This window comes from Callorhinus ursinus, unplaced genomic scaffold (genome assembly GCF_003265705.2).
Source record: "Callorhinus ursinus isolate GAN/ISIS: 27379988/994484 unplaced genomic scaffold, GSC_fseal_2.0 scaffold2, whole genome shotgun sequence".
Classification (NCBI taxonomy): Eukaryota; Metazoa; Chordata; class Mammalia; order Carnivora; family Otariidae; genus Callorhinus; species Callorhinus ursinus.
The window spans coordinates 49190222-49214395 of NW_027397064.1; the positions used below are offsets into that span (position 1 = coordinate 49190222).

Sequence of the window (24174 nt, forward strand, 5' to 3'; positions counted from 1 at the left end):
CTGTCACTCCTAAGCTTAAAACCATCTGATGGTTTTCCATTTCACTTGGTATTAAGGGCGACTTCTCTACCATGGTTTTTCAGGATTCGGCACCTTTTTACCTTCTTGCCTCATCAAATGCTACCTTCATTTTTGAGCGAATATCTATCTTGCTCTGATTTCAACCCACATCCCTAACTCTTTCTCCCCTTGGGACCATACTGCTGTTATTCCCTCTACCAAAAATGATCTGCCCTGCCCTGCTCCTGGATGACCCTTCCTGTCTTTCCAGATACCTTCCCTTAGCACTCTGTACAGTGTACATCACTTTGTCTACCCTGACCAGTGGTTTACCTCACAGCAGTGAGTGCTGCTTGTTATCATGTATTTTTTTATTTATTGCCCCTCTTCACTGTTCAGTAAGCCTCACGAAAGCAGCAACTGCCTTTTTCTTGTTCGCCACTGGTCTCTTACCTAACGCAGTGTCTGAAATAAGATAGTTTTTGGTTTTTGTGGAGTTTTTTTGAGTTTTTGAATTACACACTGCAACTCTAGTAAAGACTTCCAAAAAGAGTCCCCCATATTTCCAGTTGGACATTCACCACTTGCAGGAGCCCAGGAAATTCATTGTTCTTTTTCAGCAGCTTGTAATATATCTGCGATTTACTCAAGTGTGAGGTGGCTGTGTTAAGGTCTCCCCCACACGGATTCTGAACCGTCATCTTCATTTTTTTTTGTCCTAATATTCTATTCCTTATTATAGGATTAGAAGTTGATAATGGGGAACTTCCTTCATTTCCTCAGAAGGACAATCTTCTTGGTCTCGCTTTACATTCCATGTAATGAGAATGCACACTGACATTCATTCCTCAGATGTAGTCCAGGTCTAAGAGATCAGCACCAGAGTTCCCACAGAGCCCTGGGAGCCCCAAAGAACCAAGAATTGCAGGCAACAGCCCTGGCTGCAGAGTAGTGAGGACAGTAACATTAATAATAATAATGGCTTTCTTGTATTGAGCATTTATTATATTACGGTAGACATTTATATCATTTACTCCTCACAAAAAGCTTATAATTATCCTCATTTCACAGATGAGTGACATTAAATAGCTTTCCAAAGGTCACATAGTTAGTGAGTGGCCAGTCTGTGATTTAAAGCATGTCTTCTCTTTGCTACATCCTACTGCTTTTCTGTGTCATGAAGTCACAGGGATTGAAAGTTACTTAATTTTTTTAATTTCTTACTACTGATTATTGACCTTATTTTCCTGGACCATTATCCTTTTATTTCCCCTGTCCCTCCATTTTTTAGTAATGATGACTAGAAAAATAGATAGAAAAGACTGTTGTCTCCAAGAAAACCCACACAATAACTAAATATCATTATTGACAATAATTATTTTCTGGGTCTGTTATAGTGCAATTACCAATTTCCTTGCCTGCAAGACTACAATAATTATGCCTATCTCAATGGAGTAATTAAGTATTTTTATTTATAAAATGCTCTGAAATCTTCCAAGGGAGATAGAGAATAAGGATAATTTTTTATTAAAGCCAATTACCCACATTCAAAAATTATTCAGTTATTTAAAATAAACATTAAATGGAAATAGTGAAATAAAGTAATAAGATCACTGTGATAAAATGAGGGGATACTTTATCAAGGAAGCCTAGGCTAAAGATATACGTAAATGAAATTTTTTAATTCTGAGCTTTCAAGAAGTCAAGATTAAAAAGAGAAACATGAGAGGCGCCAGGGTGGCTCAGTTGGTTAAGTGACCATCTCTTGGCTTCGGCTCAGGCCATGATCCCAGGGTCCTGGGATGGAGCCCCGCATCGGGCTCCCTGCTCCGCAGGAAACCTGCCTCTCCCTCTACCCCCTACCCTCTCTCTCTCAAATAAATAAATCTTTTAAAAAAGAGAGAGAGAGAGAGAGAAACATGAATTATTTGGCACTTATTCTCTTTAAAAGAGAGGTTTTACATAGACACTAAGTAATGTGTCTTATGGATTTTTAATCCATAAGGTACATTGAATCAAAAAGGTTAGTGTCTAGGGGTGCCTGGGGGGCTCAGTCAGTTAAGTGTATGACTCTTGGTTTTGGCTCAGGTCGTGATCTTGGGGTCGTGAGAGCAAGTCCTGCATAGGGCTCAGCGCTCAATGTGGCTTCTGCTTGAGATTCTCTCTCCCTCTCCCTCTGCCTCTACCACTTGTGTTCTCTCTCTCTCTAAAATAAATTTTTAAAATCTTAAAAAAAAGTGTCTTCTGTAGTGGAATAATTCTGAATAAATTCTGAATAAAACTGAAATAAATTCAATTTTATGAAATTGCAAAATATTTTCCAAATGATTATTTCTTATATTGACCTCCCTCATATAAATTAATGATATAATCATTAAATTATGACTTTGTTCAGGCATCTTGGGAGAAGTTACAACAGTATAGTCTAGGAATGTAGCTTGCCAAAGGACTAACAATATGAAAATGAAGGGAAATGATTGATAGTTAATTCTTTCTTCCCAGGACATTGGGGAATGAACCATGCATCTTCCAGTTCTGAATAGAAGTCTATGCTGTTCTTACACATTGGGATATCACATTGGTTTTCTTGTCACATGAACTAATGGAAGAGTTTCATTTTTTTGGTTTATGTCATTTTGGTTGCCCATCAGAAGATCCAGCAAATTACTGATTAATAAAAATACTTTTATTTGTACTATTATAAAAATTGAAATAACTTCGTTCTGCATAAGGTTTCTTAATTTTTATTAAACGATAATTTGAACAAACTTCAGCAATTTTTGTCAATATGGTCTGCCCTAGTATTTTTAACTTTAAAAAAAGGAAGCTGTATAAATTCCAATGATGCTACATATTCTCTCTTATAATTTCCATTTTATAAAAAAAAGAAGAAGAAGAAGAAAGAAATCCATAAAGGAAATATTTTAATGACATTCAGCTTCCAGACCAAAAATTTTGGCACATTCATGGGTGCAAAACAAGAATATTCTTCTGTCATTGATATGGTGGCATGCCAGAAAGCTCTGTTGCATATACAAAGGACAGTCTCTTTTAATAGGACGAAGCAAAGAAAAAGATGTCAATCATATTGACTTAATAGGGTGCTTGTGTGTAGACATATTCACATTAACATTTGTCACATTGTAGATTCTCAGTAAATGGTGACCATATTTATTATTGTTGCCAAAAGAAAGCCTGTAACTAATGATAAAAGGTGAACATGCCAAAAGTAATCTTTTCCCTTATATTTAAAAAATAGTTGAAAACTTTGAGTAAATGAGTCTTATATATACACACTTATTTTTCTTTTTCAGGATGTACAGAAAGTCCTATCACATGGTTGGTTTGGTATATCCAGAAGCTGTCATAGTCACATTAAAGGTGAAATAATTTCAATTATTTAAATTTTTCAAATAGTCATTTTTTAAAAATCTTCTTAAAATGGCTGGGAGAAAATGAGAATAGGTCTTTGCTGCAGCTTATGCATTGGTACGTGAAAAATACTACAGCCATTCACAACATGTCATGTGTTCCAAATCATGACACATTGTAGACTTAAATGAGGATTGATTTACACTAACAAACTATGTCAATGCATATGCAAGTGTGTGCACACACGTATGTGTTTTTTTTTCTTCTTCATGCTTTATTTAGGTGGATCTTGAATTCAATTTTGAGATGGCACCAGGACTTGTCAGAATATACATATTTTCTTATGTATATATTGTGGGAAAGTTGCATGCACTAAAAAAAAAGATGTTCCAGGACAAAACTTATATGAAAGAAATTTCTTTAGAATTTTAGGTCTGAGAACATATACAAAGATAAAATTAAGAAAGAAAGCAAAAAAGATATTCATCTCCCTTATCTCTGCTTTTTCTGTGGCTGAGGCCCAAATGCAGTATTAAATGTTAGAAATAAGTGGAGTCAAAACTCTAAAGTGGTGAAAGTTTTTGATTCACTTGTCTCCACTGCCTGTGTATGCATGAGCACTGTTCCTATTCTAAGCTCATCATTCAACATCCCTTATTTCTTTTTATCATTTAATTTGGGTGGAGAAATTCAAGTTTGTCTCCTCTAACAATTTCATGGTGGTTTTCCTGTATCACCCAAGAATTTAAAGGACACTCGCAACAGAATATCCTGAGTTGCTTTATTTTGGGTTTATTAAATTCCTTTTCTAGTTTAAATTTATATTGCTATTTATATTATATTCTTTTGTTAATTTCCTTTTACTCATCCCCTTTGCATTTGTTTTTTTTTCTCCTCTGCTGCATATTAGACTTTAATCTTATTTAAAAACATAGTTTTTCTTGGATACTTTTTTACATTTATGTTTCTAAAGCTATAAAAAAAGACAAGTATATAAGTGAAATGTCAAATTATAAGATATTAATTACTCCTTGGATCTTGTGAGATTTGATTTTGTCAACTGTAAGCAAAAATATTACTTATTTTTATTTTTTTATTTTAATAACCTTTACTTAGAAACGAACACAATATTTTAGTATGAAAGAAAGTAAACACTTTTCTAAAATATGGTATAAAAAATGTATAAACTAATAGGTTGAGGGAGGAAATATCACCAGTAAAGAATATTTTTAGTTAAATAGAGGCACCTGGGTGGCTCAGTCATTAGGTGTCTACCTTCGGCTCAGGTCATGATCCCAGGGTCCTGGGATCGAGCCCCGCATCGGGCTCCCTGCTACGTGGGAAGCCTGCTTCTCCCTCTCCCATTCCCCCTGCTTGTGTTCCCTCTCTTGCTGTCTCTCTCTGTGTCAAATAAATAAATAAAAATCTTTTAAAAAAGAATATTTTTAGTTAAATAGTTCTTACTTCCTGAGATACCTTCTTGTCTTGTTTGTTCTCAATGAAGCATCTGCAGTAGTTTATAAATGTAAATCATCATTGTTGATAAAAATCCCCCAAAGTGGAAAACTAACCTTTTATTCAGTGGGAAACCCCTAGAAGGAACTATAAATAGCAGCCTCCTAACAATCTGAACTAATTCTTTGGAATTTGATAAAAGATATTTTGGCCTCATTTGAGCTTTACTGATGGCAAAATGCCTTCTAACACAACCTTCAGAGATTTTAAATTTACAAACAGATAAGGCAAGTGTTTGGGAATCAAATCATGGCCAAATGGAAGGAATTTAACAAAGGCATACAAGCAAATAAAAAAATATCTTATTGGTGTTTTCAAGTATTTAAAAATACCACTTGAAGTTGCTATTAATACTTTCAAAAGCAGTATTTTTAAAGGAGACTGTTTGAATACTATTTATCAGATTCTCAGTTTAGTTTCAGCATGTTATAGTACAGATCATTGGCCTCTGTAAAAAAATGTATTAAATGAATAAAATTCTAAATAATCCCAGCTCAAATTCAAAATTAACACACAGTTTTTAAGGTTGCCCTATTTAATACTAAACCAGCTGTGTGTATGTAAACACACAATTTGCTAAGAGTTTCTAATAATTATTAGAACTGACTGTTGTATTTCTTCAAATTTTTAAACTTTCAGTGATTTATTTAGTATTGGAGCTCCCACTTTACATGAAAACCTCCTTAGTGTATAGGATATCACTTGTTACAAGTCCATTTTGTGAACCCCTCGACAAGTTTGCAACCTGGAATTACCTAAAGCAAAAATCATGAGGTAGCTGGAATGGTTTGGCATAGTTCTCGTTGCTTTCTCTCCCACCGTCAGTGGATTTTTTCCAAGGGTATGTATGTGTTTCCCTATAGGCCTGGCCACTTCCCTCAGGAATCGCCTGAAATGCTATAATTACTTTCCTCCTCCTTCTCAATCAAAAGACTCACTTCCTTTTCCTTTCCATCTGTCCCTGGAGGAGAGTATAAACGAATCAGCCAAGGTTAGAGTGAGTAATAAGGTAGTATATACTCTATCTTTCTAGGGTATTTGCAACTTAAAAGAAGACATAAAATATCAAAGCTTTAAATCAAAGGATTAACTCTTATGGTGGAATTTCAAGCATGTAGAAAGTAGTGGGTGGGAAAGAGAAGTTGGGGCTACTTTCCCCTATCCCTCCATTAACATCACCCACATAACCTGTAATTCTACCTTAAAATGAAGCCCACTCTGGGCAAGTGATTTATGGCATGAATTTGAAGACAGATTGAGAATAAGATCAGTATTATAGTGTTATCAGGTTTATTACATCAGGTTTGATAACTTTGGGATTAAGGGGAAGATTTTAGCACTTACATTATGCATTATGGCCTCACTTTTGTGAACCCATGGATACTAAGTGGCTCTGTCATATCAGACACTGGAAAAAATATAGTCCGATGTTCTAAATTAAAATGTGACCTGCTAAATCTACAATGCCTGATCTCTCCAAGAATTTTTCATAGAACGAAACAACTATATAATATTGCCATCTAAAGCATTTACTCCTTTTTTTTTACAGGATGTTGATAAATGGTCTTTTGATGTATTTGCCTTAAATGAAGCAAGTGGAGAACACAGTCTGAAGTTTATGATTTATGAACTGTTTACCAGATATGATCTTATCAATCGTTTCAAGGTTAGAAACATGGAACAAAAATGAAATGCTCTTAGAATTAGTTATCTGAATCAGAATGAAAATGCAGAACATCGAGTCATTAATCAATGCATTTTATACTGTTTCTAGTTGGCAGGTCACAGAACTAGGGGGATGAGTTCACCACATGATATAGCCATTTTCCACAACTCACTGACATATAGCCACATGGACATCGTGAGGCCATTGTCGCCTCATTCCAACAAGATACCAGCATCCGCCTGAATTACCCACAGACCAGTCATGTAGAGATTGGGAGCTATGTTCTTAAAAAATATGATCTTCTGTGTTCATAAAACACAGAATGAACCTTTCTTGGCAGGTTTTCTTGAACTGAGATGAAAGGGCTTCTAATTAATTTCATTTTAGAGCCATTTAAGCAGCAGATTTGATCCAGATTTCTAAGCACTCTGCAACCTGTACCTTTCATCATTACCAATGGAATCATGGAAATTTCAGAGCTAGAAGGTGCTGGAAGGTCATTTATTTTAATCCCTTGTATTACAGATAGAAAAACTAGACATCACCAATTGTAATTTGGAGTTTTACCCTTTTAAGAACTAGCCTTCTGTCTTGACTCTGAAAGATATAAACATTTAAAGACAACAGTATGTGTAAGATTGCTATTTCATCTTAGTTAAACACCTGGGGATTACAATCTGTTTTAGGATTGAAAGCTAACAGGTTAATGAAATAGTTTTTCAGAGCAATCTGCATTTAACCTCAAAAAACTACTGCCCACATCTGTCTGACTCACAATTGTGTCCCATCCCAAACACTGTTGTGCTCATGTTGATTTAGTGCTACTATTTTGGTCAAAATATAATCATGATTATTACTTTTTGCAGATTCCTGTTTCTTGCCTAATTTCCTTTGCAGAAGGTTTAGAAGTTGGTTACAGCAAGTACAAAAATCCTTATCACAATTTGATTCATGCAGCTGATGTCACTCAAACTGTGCATTACATAATGCTTCATACAGGTATCATGGTAAGAAAGTTTTTATAACTGAAGTTTGTTAGTTTGGAACATTAAATTCCTTTCTCCTACATTGCCATTGTCCCCATTGCCATTGTCCCTTCAATACCCACAGGAGTATTATAAGTGATGATCTTTTGGATTTCTGAGGGTTAATGAGTTATCATAATATACATTTTCCAAAAAATATTTTAATTCCATGAAAAAAAAGATACGCAGAGGCAAATGTAAATATACTGCAAATTTTCCAAAATTTGGACTCCAGAACATTTTTGTTTATAATTTTTCCCCATAGGAGTCACCAAAAAACCAAAAAGTGACCTAGATAAAGTCTTGGGATAAAAGTTAGTTACAGTGCTCTTCCCTCATATTATCATGTTCTCTCAAACTGACTTCTGTGGATTTTTCTCTTTTCCTTGCATTGATAATCACAATCAAATCCTAATAGGGATTTTGGAAGTTATTTATGTGAATTTTTCCAAATTCTCTTTTCTCTTCTTTGCATCTAAATGAATCAATGAATAAGTAAATAAATGATTCAGCAATGCAATCCCAGGACAACCACAAGTAGATGTTAGGAATTCTGACACTGCCTGGAATTTCTGTAATGTCTCAGGGTTTAGGAAAGTGAAAAAAAGGAGCAACTCTTTCTTCTAAAAATTCCACACTGAGGTGGGTTCAAAGGGGTATAGGCCATATGAGATGCCCAAATCTTGGTACCTTCTTGATTCCTTATGTGATTCCTTCAGCCTATGCTGAAGCAGTGCCATAAATTGCATTAAGGTAGAATGTTCCATCAAATCCCATAATATGCATTGCCTACTTATTTTGACTTCAGAAGTCACACACCTATTCTATTGGGTCATTGGCACTCAGATCTACGTAACAAATACTCTTTGGGGCCCAGAGATCCTCAATACCTCATCTGTCCACACCAGAGACTATTCCTAATCTGGTCCCATGCAAAGTCCCTAGGGCCACAGTATGTTGTCCCGAAGATCTTGAAAATTTACAACAGTTACATGATTCTTCAACTTTATTATATACAGAAAATATTCATATTAATTTTATTTTTCCCCAAGAAACTATAGTGTGCTGTTTACTACACATACAATCCATTTGCTATGGTTCGTCCAATAGTGTCTCATATGATGATTGAATAAATTGTTTACTCTTCTTTTTCTGAATAAATTGTTTACTCTTCTTCTTCATCTTTCTTTGCCTCCAAAATGTTTGCACATCCATCAGTGCCTTGGGCTCAGATCCCACTCTTAACCCATGTTTCAATTATCTCTTGCTCCAAAAAAAACTGTTCCAAAACTTAGTGGCTCAAAACAACAACTTATCAATATCTCTCAGAGGTCTGTAGTTAGAAGGATCCCAACTATCAGGTTCTGACTTGAGGTTGTTGATGGGCTTACAGTTAGCTAACGACCATAGCTGAAGACATCTGAGGACATCATTGGGCAAGATATCCATGGTGGTTCACTCACATAGCTGGCAGTTGATGATAGCTAATGTCTGAAAGCTCTACTTCTAATAAAGGCTTTTTATAAAGGATTTTCTTGGAATCTCACCACCAATTCAGTAGAAATCTGCACTCTACCAGAAAATTACAAAAAATTACACACACACAAAAAAAACCTGCTTTGGAGTTAAGTCCTATTTGAGGGAGGCAGAAATCTCAAAAACCCTAACTGAGGCAGTAGCATGACCCCTTTGTGACCTTGTAGAAGGCTGAACTGTATGTGTTGTCAACTTCATACCTTGTGTTTTCCTATTGTAAGGTATATATATGGGCATCACAGACTTATGGTATAAATGTGTCCATTGGCTGAGATCAAATGCAGTCATGGCTAGATTTCCTTGGTCCTTGATTGAAACTTACTCTTCTTTCCAGGAGTCTGATTTGACATGTAAAAGGAGGAAGTAAAAGTTAATAATAATAAATAGAAAATCAAGCATGCAAAAACATAGCTTTAAAATATCATAAGCTTTTAGAAAGCAGTATACGTAACCTTTTTTATAATTGTTTCTAGCATGTGTGCACACACACAGGGAGAAATTCTTTTAAAGTTCCTTTGCTTTAATAAGACTTCACAGTCACAGCTGTTTCTTGAGCTCTTTGCCTACTGACAGCCGCAAATGTTGTTATCCTTGAAAAAGTCAGTTCAACATCTTCCTGGTTAGAGCTGCTTGCTGTTTCCTTTCTAAGGCCTTCGTCTTGAATCTGACAGTGAGATGGTTTTCATTTTAAGTGTGGCATGTCCTCTTTCATGAATTCTGTGGCTTTGAAAACATTAACTGAAAAATGAAATATTTAAGTGATACTCTGAAATGGAAACTGAGGTGATTAAGTTTCTTCAGAACAAGATGGGATGGAAAAGTAATGCCTACTTCAGTATAATCAAATATCTACTTCAATTATGAAATGCAATGAGAAGATATATACCATTTTATGCTGGGAGGTAACCAAAATTTCATCGTTTAAAAATATGTTTCTGCTTAAGTACATTTTTTATTTTTTATTTTTTTTGCTATCAGTATAAAGGGAGCCAAAGAAAAGTCTCCTATTTCAGCTTCAGAACCTCTCTTCTGAAGGTGACATGGAAGGGATGAAGGATGCCATGTTATTGGTAAATAGAGCAATTCAAATCCACGGTGTGACTTTTCCCTCAGGCTTATGAGGAGGACTTGTATCCAGATATAACAAGCCATTCCAACTTCTCCAGAAGACAGGAAATCTGGCCCAGCCTGGCACAACTCCTAGAAAGTTGACATTAATAAAGATTACATAGTCCGTAACTTACCAATCATAAACAGAAACTTCACTCTACTTTAGCAGATTTCATTGGGGAACTCATTTCTGATTTATTCATCCTTCAGCAACAATGTGTCAGTGGGCTCTTTACTCATCCATTAGTTTGGCCGTTACAAAAATAGTCCAGTGGAAGACTGTCATTGTTGTCTGAGATCAGGAAAATACATTTAAACTACAGGAAGTAATGAGAAATTTTATGATTGATGGTAAAAGGAAAGGCAAAATGAATTAGGACTTGATTGCCTGTGTTGCCAAAACTAGGTTTCACAGCCAGCTTGATAGCTTTAGGGAAGTTGTTTTAACAAGCTTTTCTTTAGGTGACAAAAGTGGCAGGGGAGTATTAATTTTCACACAGATGAATGTGTTGGTCCTTTGAAACAACAAAAATGTATTATAGAAATATTCATGTAGGTGAAACTCCTTGGATTTGATATGGGGAAGACTAGGTCACTGGCTTTAGTGCTTTCGTTGATCCCCTGCCATTTCAGAACGGTCTTATCCGTGTGACATTTCTGGAGCACTCCAGTGGTAGCCCCAAACTGTCAGGCGACTAATGCAGCCTGCCCCCTGCAAAATGTTCTGAGGACCAGTGCCTGAAGGGGATTGTGATGAAGCTATTGTCCTTCAGTTTGTTACTGTCACACGGAATACCCTCAGCCTGGGAGTAGACACTGCAGAGGAGAGTTGATGCTAGTACACCCTCAGTCTGTCTCTCTCTGTCCTTTGACACTTAATTAGCTTGTAGCCTTGTGTCAAGGTGACAGGGGTGTGTGGTAGCTCAATCCATTTGCTAAAGAGCAAATTGCTTCACCAAATGCTGCCAAGCTACCTCCAAGTGTCTCTCTGAATTTGAAATCTTCCGAGGGCCTTGGTAAGGGAACACTTGGATTTAAGGGCTCCTGCCCATGTGTTCTAATAGTAAGAGTAGAAGAAAGAAAGATGACGTGAGGTCTATTTTCTTTGGAAGTTGTAGTCCCCTGACCACACCCAGAAATGGCCTCCCACACTCTGGAATGACTCAGGTTTTCTCCAGTCAATGTACAAAAAATATGCCATGATGTCTCTATTCTACCAACTATGTGGAAATTCTGTTCTTGCAAATGGCATCCCAGACAACAATGTTTGGAAGAGTAGAAAGAGTGCAGGCTTTCAAGGCAATCAAGACATAGGTTTGAAACCCTGCTCTACCATGACCTAGATCACTACTCTCTACCTTGGTTTTCTTGTCATTAATATGTGGCTAATAATACTGACCACCATGTAGGATGACAGTGAAGAGTCAATGATATCATATATATAAAGCATCTAGCCTAGTTCCTGAAACATAATAGGTATTAACACGCATCCTAATATCATAATAATTGTCAATTTATTTTTCTTATATATTATGTGTATTAAGTATTAACATTATTATAACACTCACTTTCTATACTGGATAAGTTATAGCAAACTGTCATCCTATTCAAAGGGCTAGAGAAAAAAGTGTCCAACCCCATAATTTAGCTAAAAGAGTTGTTAATTATGCTGTTTTAGACACACCAGGAACTAATAGGTCAATGTGATTTTCTGACCTGAAATTCTCCCAACCTTAATATACACACATACACTTTCTCTTTCTCTCACACACACACACACACACTAATAATTTAGATATGAAAATTTACATCACAAGTCTTAAAGCTCTATTTAGAGCTTCTACCCATCAATATACCCAGTTAAACTAACTAGAAATTCTGCTTCTGAAACCTTGGAAAAATGTATTCTGCATATTGCCTCCCTCAAGTAATGAATGCTGTCATCATCCATAGAAGGAATATTGTGATCTCCGGAAGGAACAGAAACTTTGGAATCAGGTTTTGGGTTGAATTCCTGCTCGGCCACTTGATAGCTATGTAACCTTTGGTAGGTTGACCCAGTTCTGTAGAAGTCAGCTTTGTTGTCTGCCAAGTAAAGATAAAGACATTCACCTCATAAATGGAAAACAGCATGGTTCTACAGATCAAAAGAGACCATCTAGCTAAAATGTTAGTTTCTTCTCCTTTCTTTCTGACATCATTATAAAAACTATTGATGGCAGTTAGCATCTCCCTAGGATATGATTTGAGACTGCTCATTTTAGAGTCGGTCCACCTGAGCATTTCTCTGGACAAAATGCAAACTGCAGTTTAGAGGAAGCACAGTGTCTGCACTGCTCATAACTCATCATTGTAACTCTTTACTTCTGCCCATGAGCACCCAGAAGCATGTGGGCTATGTACTGGCCACTGTGCTAGTTGGGAGGAGTGATAGGACTCAGCTTTATTCTCTCTAGCATGTTCTCATGAATCAGTTACAAAATCTATGAATTCAATCATTCATTTTCTGAGTTGGAATTCTCATTTGGCACCAGTGTAAAATGAATGAACAGCTAAGGAACTAAAATTCAGCCCAAAATTCTACTTTTCACTAATACAAAATAGATGTGCTTTTAAATTAGGTGAGAGCATTCAACATTTCATTCTCTTCAAACTATTTTATAATTCTTTTAAGATTTTATTTATTTATTTGACAGAGACAGACACAGCGAGAGAAGGAACATAAGCAGGGGGAGTGGGAGAGGGAGAAGCAGGCTTCCTGCGAAGCAGGGATCCTGATGCAGGGCTCAATCCCAGGACCCTGGGATCATGACCTGAGCCGAAGGCAGATGCTTAACGACTGAGCCACCAGGTGCCCCCAAACTATTTTATAATTTAAACTTAATTATTCAGGCCATAGTGTGGCAATAAATAAGAGGGATTCATGGAGGAAGTACTATTTATGGGAAGCAGAGAATAATGAGACTAAAAACAGGAAATAAGTATAATCAATTTTGACAGCTAGGAAGATAATAATTTTAAATACTTATGAGATAATCTATAATTAAAATCCATCTCTGCTGCACTAATTTAATGTTTTTATAATTGCAGCTTCATATTCTATATTATTGTAGATATTAAATATTGCTTTTTTAAATCAGAGTTAAATCTGTAAATCTTAAATATATCAATAAGAAATACATAAGGTGCATCTGTGTCCGACTCTCGGTTTTGGCTCAGGTCATGATCTCAGCGTCCGGGGATCAAGCCCTGCATCGGGCTCCACACTCAGTGAGGAGTCTGCTTAAGATTCTCTTCTCCTTCTGCCCCTCCACCCAATGTGTGCCCTCTCTCTCTCTCTAATAAATAAATAAATAAATAAATAAAATCTTTAGAAAAAATAGGATATACTTAAGAAAATTGGTGACTTGTTCCTAGGATCATTTTTTTAAATAAAACAATGAGTTTCTGGGGGTACAAAACCTGGTTTAACTTCAATTGCTATTCATTTCATGGTGTTTAATTCCACAGTCTCACTGGGGACATTGAAGGTTCAGTCCCACTTCAGTCTATAATAGAGGCCATTCTTCCTTTTAATGACTCACAATTAAATGCACCCATAAACACAAAATAGCTAGTTATATTAACTCCCATTGGTTCTGAAAATCATTTCTGCTTCAGTTATCCAGCTGTGAGACATTTATTCTTGAATTGCAATCACTAAAGATATGTTAGCTCACTATTATTTTCTAGACTCAATGCCTTCTACAGTTCATTTAAGGTAATATGTTCAGTAAAATGACATTTTTTCTGTATTTTACTATATGACAAGATTTGTGAAAGGCACAGTGAATAGATTAACTTAAAAACTTCTCTTAAAATTCCACAGGGAATGATCACTAATTCTATTTTCATTGGAACTGTGGCTGAGAGGGTAAATAACTTATTTGCCTCAGGGTCAACAAAGATTTGAAACCAGAATTGTCTGATTATACATAGCCTCTTTCCACTACTCCTTACTACCGCCTCCTAATGCAAACCTGGTAGAATTCAAGTCAGCAGACAAATATTAAGTTCCTACTATGTGCCAATTACTATGATAGGTTATGTGAAGAGGAGCAAAGATTAATACAATCGTACCTTTGTCAATTATGAAATTCAACAGTTGTCACTGCTCGTTTTTGACTCATGGACCTACAATGGCTCCCTTTTGCATTTTATACAAAATCCAGATTCATCAGCTCTAATCAAAGTAGTCTATCAACTCTTCCCATAATCTGCACTCTCTCCCCATTCTCATTCCACTTGACTCTCCAACACAGTTGTACTATTGGCAATTCAACTTCCATATGGCCTTCTATAGTAACATTCTGCATTTGCTCTTTCTACTTAGAATACCTCTGTTCCTCACATTGCATTTAGGTACTGTTTTTGTCCATCCTTCTTCCAAGATTACTGCCACCAAATAAACATTCTATCTGCTCTTCTATTGTATCTTTTTCTGTGACCTTTTATCAAGTATGCCTGTAGTTTACATTATATTTTTCTGTTGCTTTGTACAATTTAATTGTTTCAAGTATGTGGAATGAGACTACTAAGAGCAAACCCCCTATCTTTGGGATCCTCCATTCCTACCATCAGGTACCACCTACTTGCACCTCTATCTAATGGAACTTTCTGTGATGATGGAAACACTTTGCATCTGCACTGTTCCATACGGTAACTACTTGCCACATGTGACTCCTGAGCAGTTTTAATGTGGCTTCTGTGCCTGGGAAAGTGACTTAATTTTACTTAATTTTATTTATTTTCAATTTAAGTGGTTGCCTGTGGTTACCATAACGGATAGTGTAGTAAAAGTGTTACGCAAAATTTCAGTGATGAATAAACTACCACATTACCTAAGTAGACTTATAATAGCAGAGAAATTTTGTTAAACCATCCAAATGATAAGAGAAAGATCAATGTATATGAAGCAGGTGTTCTGCATTTTATATGAAAACACTTGTTCAATCTTTTATTTTTAAGTTTAATTGCACATTCAGGATATGTGTGTTGTGAAGAACAAATTTGGTAAATTCTTAGAAACTCTTACAAATCTTAATATAAAATATATAAGTGAAGTTCAGTTCTCTAATGAGCAAAGTGAATATTTTCCAACTCTTAGGTGAAAAATTTCCTCATAGTAGGGTCTTCTACAAAAGTTGAGCTAAAGATATTTTAATGGTGTATGGGTCCTTATGTTAAAAACTACTAAACTAAAAAAAAATTACTAAACTGTAATTGATTTCATGAAAACCCAAATTCATAAGTCTGTGAATTCAAAAATCCACACAGGTTTACCTTTTAAATCATAGAAAATTACTCCTTTTCTGATTGGCAAGGAACATTATAATGTCTGTATTTTGAATTTATAAGCCATGAAACAATCATTGACCACAAGAAGCATCCATTATGCATAATCAACGAATGTGAAACAGGAAGGAAAAATGTACTTAAAATCAATAAGAATAATTTAATATATTTATATGATTACTTATACTGGGTGCAACAAAAATCTCCTTTGTAGAAATACAACATGGCCTCTGCTTTCTAAATATGATAGTATCTTTCTTTAATTTACTAGCACTGGCTCACTGAACTGGAAATTTTAGCAATGGTCTTTGCCGCTGCCATTCATGATTACGAGCATACAGGAACCACAAACAACTTTCATATTCAGACAAGGTAAGTTATATAAAAGTACTAACTTTTCTAACTTAAAACTTGAAATTTATTTTTCTACATATTATTTTTAAGAAAATTTAAAAATAACAGTGAAGATGTCTAGTAAGTAGTTTTAATGGATTTTAGCAAAATTCCTTAAGCTACAATCAATTATTGATCAAGAAAACTGTATAAATATTTAGTGACATATTTAGCAATTTAAAGAATGTAAAAATGTGTCAGATAATTTATCTCTGCCCAGGACTTATACTTTGAACTATCATACACGTCAGACATCTACTGACTGAGATGAATCTCACAGCATATTATTTAAGGCATCAGTTTAGTATCATTATGTATTTGAAAGTAATAAAATTGTGCTTTTGAAAAAATCAAAGAAACCTTATTTCCTGTTTAGTGTGAAGTGCTAAATTTAAAATAATTAGAAAATGAGATTTTTTTAATGATGGTAATAATGGCAGTTATTAGAATCAAAATACCAGAGTGGAGATATATCTGACTGCTAGGGCTGTTATCACAAAATCACAGATTGGGTGGTTTAAAGACAGAAATTTTCTCACAGTTCTGAAGTCTAGAAGCCCAAGAAGTGTCATCAAGTTTAGTTTCTGCAGAAGCCTCCCTGCTTGGTTTGCAGATGGCCACCTTCTCACTGTGGGTACACATTCCTCCTATCTCTTCTTCTTATAAAAACGTCAGCCATATTGGATTAGGCCACACCCTTATAACCTTATTTAACTTTAATTACTGCTTTAAAAGCCTTATCTCCAAATACAAGTCACATTCTAAGGTAAAAGGGGTAAGGACTTCAACATATGAATTTTGGGGAGACATAATTCATTTCATAACAGAAACGTGCTCTGTGTTCTTTTTGGTTGCACATAGGTCTCAGTGTCTGGGAGGCAGAATGTATCTAGGACCCACCATGATTCAACTTTCTATACATAAGATCCTGACATTTCTCTAAGTCTTTCACTTGTCAGAGATGCTTGAGATGGAGATGGAAGTTGAGAGACTGATGTTTCTCTGGAACTACTGTAGAACCCTCCAGTCTTATTAAGGGAAATCTAAATCTATTTTTGGGGGGGGGTTTCTCCTTTTTTAATTGATAGGCTTTATTTCTTAGAGCAGTTTTAGATTTATAGAAAAACTGAACAGAAAGTACATAGTTCCCATATACTCTCTTTCCCCACCCCCACAGTTTCCCCTATTGTTAAATCTTGCATCAGTATGGTCCCTTTGTTATAATGAACCACTATTGATACATTATTATTAACTAACGCCCGAAGTACACATTAGAGTTTAATCTTTGTGTTACACATTGTATGGGTTTTACAAATGTATAATGTGTATAATGCTATGTATCCACCATTATAGTATCATACACAATAGTTTCACTGCCCTAAAACTGTGCTTCACCTATTTATTCCTCCCTCCCTCTCTACCCCTTTACACCTGACAACCACTGGTCTTGTTAATATCTTATAGTTTTGCCTTTTCTAAAATGTCATATAGTTGAAATCGTATGATATGAAGCCTTCTCAGACTGGTTTCTTTCACTTAATATGCATTTAAGTTTTCTCAATGTCTTCTCATGGCTTGATAGCTCATTCATGTTCATTAGTGAACAATATTCCATTGTATGGATGTGACAGAGTTTGTTTCCTTATTTGCCTATGAAGGATATCTTGGTTACTTCCAAATTTTGGAATAAAGGTTATGAATAAAGGGACTATCAACATTCATGTGCAGATTTTTGTGTGGTCTGTTCATTTGCTTTTTAATGGCAATATTTCTAACAACTGATTTTGCAGCTATAGGAGATTATTTTTTTAATGTGGAGATCATAGGAGTATTTGTTTAAAAGGTTAGACACTTTTAGAGCTTTCAGTGACTAAAGTGACAGAGAGCCACATTATGGATCATCTAGTCAAGGCCTCACAATCTAAGGAGTGAAATGACCTCAAGAGGTGAAATGACCAATCTGTGTGCACATAGCTGGCTGATGGCAGTGGCAGAATTGAGAAGCCAAGAGGAGGGACAATCCCAATCCAGTCTACTCATATAACTCTGACCCCATGTCCAAGGCAGATGCATGCGAGTTCTAGTCTTCTGTAGCCTGAAATAGGATGGGCTTAGATAACGTGGCCCCTTGATGGAGACAGAGGAAGAGTTGGAATTCCAACAGTGAAATATTGAGGAAAGTATTCTGTCTATCCCCAGCGTCCCTGAGATTGACAGACTGTGAAGGGGAAAGGCAGACCTGGAGGTCTGGTCATGTGCAAGAGGATGTTATTAACCTACGCATTTGCAGAGTAGAGGGAACTGTTCCGTTTTTGTGTCAAACATCAAAGCAGATGTAGACCGTGCAGATCATTTTTGTTTGTCAAAGACTCTTCTACAACCACGGAATCCATAATGAGTGAGATTTTAATTAAAGACAGCTCGTTACTGAGCTGGGCCCTGTCTAGGACAACAGTTTTAGCAGTTGGAGAAGGGAACAAGTGATTGGTTACCCATGAACACTTCTTGTTTCTACTTTGAAAAGTGAAGGCAATGGACCAGCCTTCTCCAGCAGCAGTGTCGGGCCACCACTCTAGCTTTCTCCTTACCATCCATTTGCAACTGATGAAGAGTCCTAACTTCCTTATTCTTTGGACTGCAAAGAAGGGGAGGGAAATGGAGAAAGACAAGAGGTGGAAGAGGAGAAGGTGGAGTAAAGAAAGAGGAGAGGGAGGAAGAAGAATTCATTCCCCCCCCAATTTTACATTAAGAAACTCTGCATATAAAGGGGAGAAAAGGTCGAGTATTTTATTTATTTTCTTATAAATTGCCTACTGGGATCAATTTAAAGGATAAATTATACAAGAATTTGAAAATTCTATGAACGAAAATGTTGTAATGACCACAACCACAACATAATGTGCCTTTAAAACTCTATCACCGTTACATTTTGTCCAAGAAAAAATAACATCTTATGTTACAAGTATCAATAATTCTATTGTATTTTATATTACTCATTGTTACTTGGATTTAGAATGCTTTTCTAATGTGGAAAACTATATACTGGATAATACAAAATAAAAAATAATTTAGAACATAGTACAATGCTAGATTTGAGTTCAGTACAGACATTATAATTCATGAAATCCTTGAAAGTGTAAATAAATGGAAATAATTTCTTTTTTGTGAAAAGAAAATACCGAGCTACATGTTACCATGGATACTGAATGTTGCTTAGAGTTTTGTTCTTTTCTTAGCAGTCAAAGACCATCTCAAACATTAAGATGGTGCTGTATTCTCAGAATCTTATTGGATTTATGAGACAAAATCATAATAGTTTGCTACAATTAAATCTGGTTCAAAGATACATCTTTGCTTGCTGCTGAAAGTAAAAGACACTTGGAGCTATGTCATGTAATTACACTGCCATGGCTAGATTTGAGGCCATATGATACAAATGATATGTGATTTACATGTCAGTTTTTCCCATGATCTGAGTGGATTTTTGGAGATACTTGGGCAAGATATATTCAGTTCTTTCTTAAACAAGGTTTGCAGGTGTACTTTTCTGTATACGGAGTTATGATTATTGGCTAAAGAATTTTTAGGCCATGGTTGAGATTCAAAGAAATCTATTTTGGAATTATGTACTGTTAGCTAACTACGTATGTTTTTCTACTTTCATGGCAATTCTAGAAACAAAAGATAATTGTTCTGCCTCATAGGTCATTTCCCCTATGTTGGATTAATAATAAAGCTTGGTTTATTTAGTCAATTATTAGATACAGATCTCAAATAGGTTACTTGCAACCAAAACCAGGTTTCTTTAGTTCTTTCATTTATCCTTGCCTATTCTTTGGTAAACATTCAGTGGTAAATAACCAGTTCTATAACCAGTACTACTGACTGAGAAGCCTAAAACAGTAAGTCTTAGTGAGGCAGTTTTCGTGCTGACAGAATATATCTACCACAAGGAAGGAAAAATGAAGAGTCCGGGCATTGCAGCAAGTGGAAGCAAAGTTGCACAGGTTTTAACTTGACTTTACTTTTGCTATTTTTGTTGCCTCCAGTTTGGCAACTTATATGGGTTGATTTACCATTTTAATACATTATACATAGTGGTCCTGCTTCCATTCCACATTTGCAAAATGATCTGGCAACCTAAGAGGATAGAGGAAGAAGCCAGGGCTCCATTATACAGATCTGAGAATGCTTAGAATATCTCATACTTTATTCTAGAATACTAAGTTAAACAATGCTACAGTATGAAGTAGTTTATTTGCTCAAATGATGTGAAAATATGGACAGGTGAAAAGTGAAAAACTTCCCTTGATGAATTCATCATTTTAAAATATAATTTTCATTATAAATTGGTGGTAAAGCACACATTTTAAATTTTGGGGTTTTTTAATTTAATGCTGCAGGATCTAAACATTCAAATTGAATCACAACATTATAAGGGAGAAAAAAACTAAAATCATAAATACAGCAAATGATTTTCATCACCCCCTCTGCCCTCCATCCAAAGTAATGTTAGTCCAAGGGAATAAGAAATAGTTGGCAATCAACTATCTGGAACGGGTTGATTCATCAACAGAGCGATTGATTCATTCAATGATTGGATGAGGATATCAGGCAATTTTTTTTCTTTGTTTGGCATATGTAGATTATCTCACAGGTATCTGGATTACAAATTGTAAGGAAAAGGCATAAGTATATTCAAACTATGATAATTAAAAAGAAATAAAGCACTATGACCAAATGGGATTTATTCCCAAGCTCAACATTCAAAAATCAATTAAGGAAATCATCATATCAACATGTTAAAGAAGAAAAATACATGATCATATCAAAATGCAGAAAAGGTGTTTGACAAAATCCAACACATTTATGATGAACATGCTCTGCAAACTAGGAATAAAGGAGACCTTTCTCAACTTGATAAAGATCTACAACAAACTGACAACTAACCTCACACTTAACAGTGCAAAACTTGAAACTTTCCCACTAAGGTCAGGAACAAGGCAAGGATATTCTCTCTCACCACCTTTTTTTTAACATCATAGTGGAAGTACTAGCTAATGCAATAAGGCAATGAAAGGAAACAAAAGGTATAGAGATTGGGAAAGAAAGCATAAAACTTTGTTGGTAAGTTACATGATAATCTATATAGAAAGTCCAAAAGAACTGACAAAAAAATTCCTAGAACTAATAAGCAATTATAGCAAGTTTGCAGAACATAAGGTTAGCACACAAAATTCACTTTCCTATATGCCAGTAATGAACAAGTGGAATTTGAAATTGAAATCACAATATCATTTACATTAGCATCAAACATTGAAATATTTACATATAAACCTAACAAAATATGTATAAGATGTATATCAGGAAAACTATAAAAAATCTGATGCAGAATTCAAAGAAGAACTAACTCAATGGAGGGATATTCCATGTTCATGGTAGGAAGACTCAGTATTGTCAAGACGTCAGTTCTTCTCAACTTGATCTATAGATTCAATGCAATCCCAAACTTCCAGCAAATTATTTTGTGGATGTTGACAAGCAGATTTAAAGTTTATATGGGAAGGCAAAAGACCCAGAATAGCCAACACATTACTGAAAAAGAAGAACAGAATTGGAGAATTGATACTATCTAACTTCAAGACTCACTATAAAGATACAGTAGTAAAGATAGTGTGGTATTGGTAAAAGAATAGACAAATAGATCAGTGGAACTAGAAGAAAGATCCCAGAAATAGACACACATAAAATATAGTCAACTGATCTTTGATAAAGGAGCAAAGGCACTGCAATAAGCCAAAGATAGTCTAGTCTCTTCAACAAATGGATCTGAAACTACTGAACATGCCAAAAAAAAAAAAAAAATCGAGACAGAGACCTTATTCTCATCACAAAAGCTAACTCAAAATGGATAGACCTAAATGTAAAATGCAAAACTATAAAACTCCTAGAAGTTAACATAAGAGAAAACCTAGATGATCTTGAATGTGGCGATGACTTTTTAGATACAACACTAAAGGCAAAACTGACAAAAAATAATTGATAAGCTAGACTTAATTAAAATTAAAAACTTATGCTCTGTAAAAGACAATATCAAGATAATTAGACCATCCACAAAGTGGGGGAAAATATTTGCAAAGGATATATCTGATAAGGGACTGTTATGCAATATATACAAAAATTCTTGAAACTCCACAATAATAAATGACCGGACTTAAAAATGTGCTTCAACAGACACCTCACCAAAGAAGATACACAGACAGAAAATTAGCATATGAAAAGGTATTCCACATCATATGTCATCAAGGAAATGCAAATTAAAACAATGAGATATCACTACACATCTATTACAATGGCTAAAATCTGGAACACTGATGACACCAATTGCTGGTGAAGATGTGTAGCCACTGGACCTCTCATGCATTGTAGTGGGAATGCGAAATGGTACAGCCATTTGGGAAGACAGTTTGATAGTTTCTCAGAAAATGAAACATAGTCTTACCATACAATCCAGCAATCACATTCCTTGGTATTTACCCAAAAGAGCTGAAAAATTATGTCCACACAAAAACCTGAACATGGATATTTATAGCAGCTTTATTCATAATGGCCAAAACTTGGAAACAACTGAGAAATCCTTCAGTAGGTGAAAGGATAAATTGTGATAGATCCAGACAATGAAATATTACTTGGTGTTCAAAAGAATTGAGCTATCAAGCCATGAAAAGACATGGAGGAATCTTACATGCATATTACTAGGTGCAAGAAGCTGGTCTGAAAGGGTTACATACTATATGATTTTAAGTATATGATATCCTGCAAAAGCCAAAACTATGGAGAAAATAAAAAAGATCGGTGGTTGCCAGGGGTTATGGGCATGGGAGGGATGAACAGACCGAACACAGAGGATTTCTATGGCAGTGAAAAGACTCAGTGTAATGCCATAATGGTGGATGCATGTCATTGTACCTTTGTCCACAGGCACAGGATGTAAACTATGGATTTTGAGTGATAATGACGTTCAGTGTAGACCTATAAATTATAACCAATGTACCACTCTGGTGGGGGATATTGATGACGAGGGGGTGGTTTTACATGTCTGGGGTGAGGGGGTATATAGCAAATCTCTGTACCTTCTGCTCAATTTTGCTGTGAACCTACAACTGCTCTATTTTTTTTTAAAGCCATCATATGGTTAAAAAAAAAGGAACTAAGTACTTCCATAAATGTAGGTGTTCAATTATAGAATTCTTATTGATGAGTTATCTTGTGACTTGAGTATATTTAGCAAACACTTGTGAAGTCTAAAAGAAATCCTCTACTGGACATTTTGTTTTTAATTCTTAGGTCAGATGTTGCCCTCTTGTATAATGATCGCTCTGTCCTTGAGAATCACCATGTGAGTGCAGCTTATCGACTTATGCAAGAAGAAGAAATGAATGTTTTGATAAATTTATCCAAAGATGACTGGAGGTGAGTTTCAAAGGAAGCCCAGAGGAAATTTAATTTCAGGAAAAAGTTAAATTATGTGATTTAAAGTGAAGAAAGTCAATCCCTCACTCATATTATAAAAATTCCCCTTGACTGGATGGCTCTGAGAAGGGTTAGTACCTAGAAGATGTTGTTCAGGAGCCAGGCTCTGCTGGTTGGAGTTAAGCTATTTTCCAGGTTAATTTCACATCTGTATACATTATAGCCAGTCCACAAGAGTGCATACCACACAACACATACTTTAGGATACATAATGATGTACTCTATGGAATGGAGCTCTGCTTAATTGTGGTCCTAAATAAATTCAAAATCTTAGTGTAATATGGATTACTTCATATTCCTTCATATTCCTTGCTTTTCTATATGTGGAGTTTTGCTTTTTTAAAAAATAAACAAAAGTCACTGTTTGAGGAAAATAATTACAAATATAATATACTAAAATGATGCAGATGCAGAGGGAAATCTTACCTGTTTCTCCAAGGCATCCATCTGCTTAAAAAGAAAAAAATCATAGATTGGTGATACTTGTTGCCACACAGAGGGAAATAACAAGATGTACCCCTACAACTCGGCATAACTTTTCCTTCTTCTTGATCCTTTGGTCATCATCAGGCCTTTCATTTAACTATAGGGCTGCCAGATATAGCAAATAAAAATAAGGGATGTCCAGTTAAGTATGAATTTCTGATAAACAGAAATTTTTAGTGCAAATATGTCTGCTTATCCCTACTA

The 24174-nt window shown here is 35.4% G+C and overlaps 1 protein-coding gene across 6 annotated transcripts in view; it reads left to right on the top strand.

The window, feature by feature from the left end:
- The window catches only part of PDE1A (phosphodiesterase 1A), a 315068-nt gene that overhangs the window by 244011 nt on the left and 46883 nt on the right, over positions 1-24174 (top strand). For all 6 annotated transcript variants that reach the window (XM_073881661.1, XM_073881655.1, XM_025887544.2 and 3 more), the window contains 5 exons: positions 3315-3381; positions 6437-6553; positions 7420-7560; positions 15830-15930; positions 23299-23424. In XM_073881661.1, the coding sequence (XP_073737762.1) occupies positions 3315-3381; positions 6437-6553; positions 7420-7560; positions 15830-15930; positions 23299-23424 (552 nt within the window). The remainder of the gene's footprint in view (positions 1-3314; positions 3382-6436; positions 6554-7419; positions 7561-15829; positions 15931-23298; positions 23425-24174) is intronic.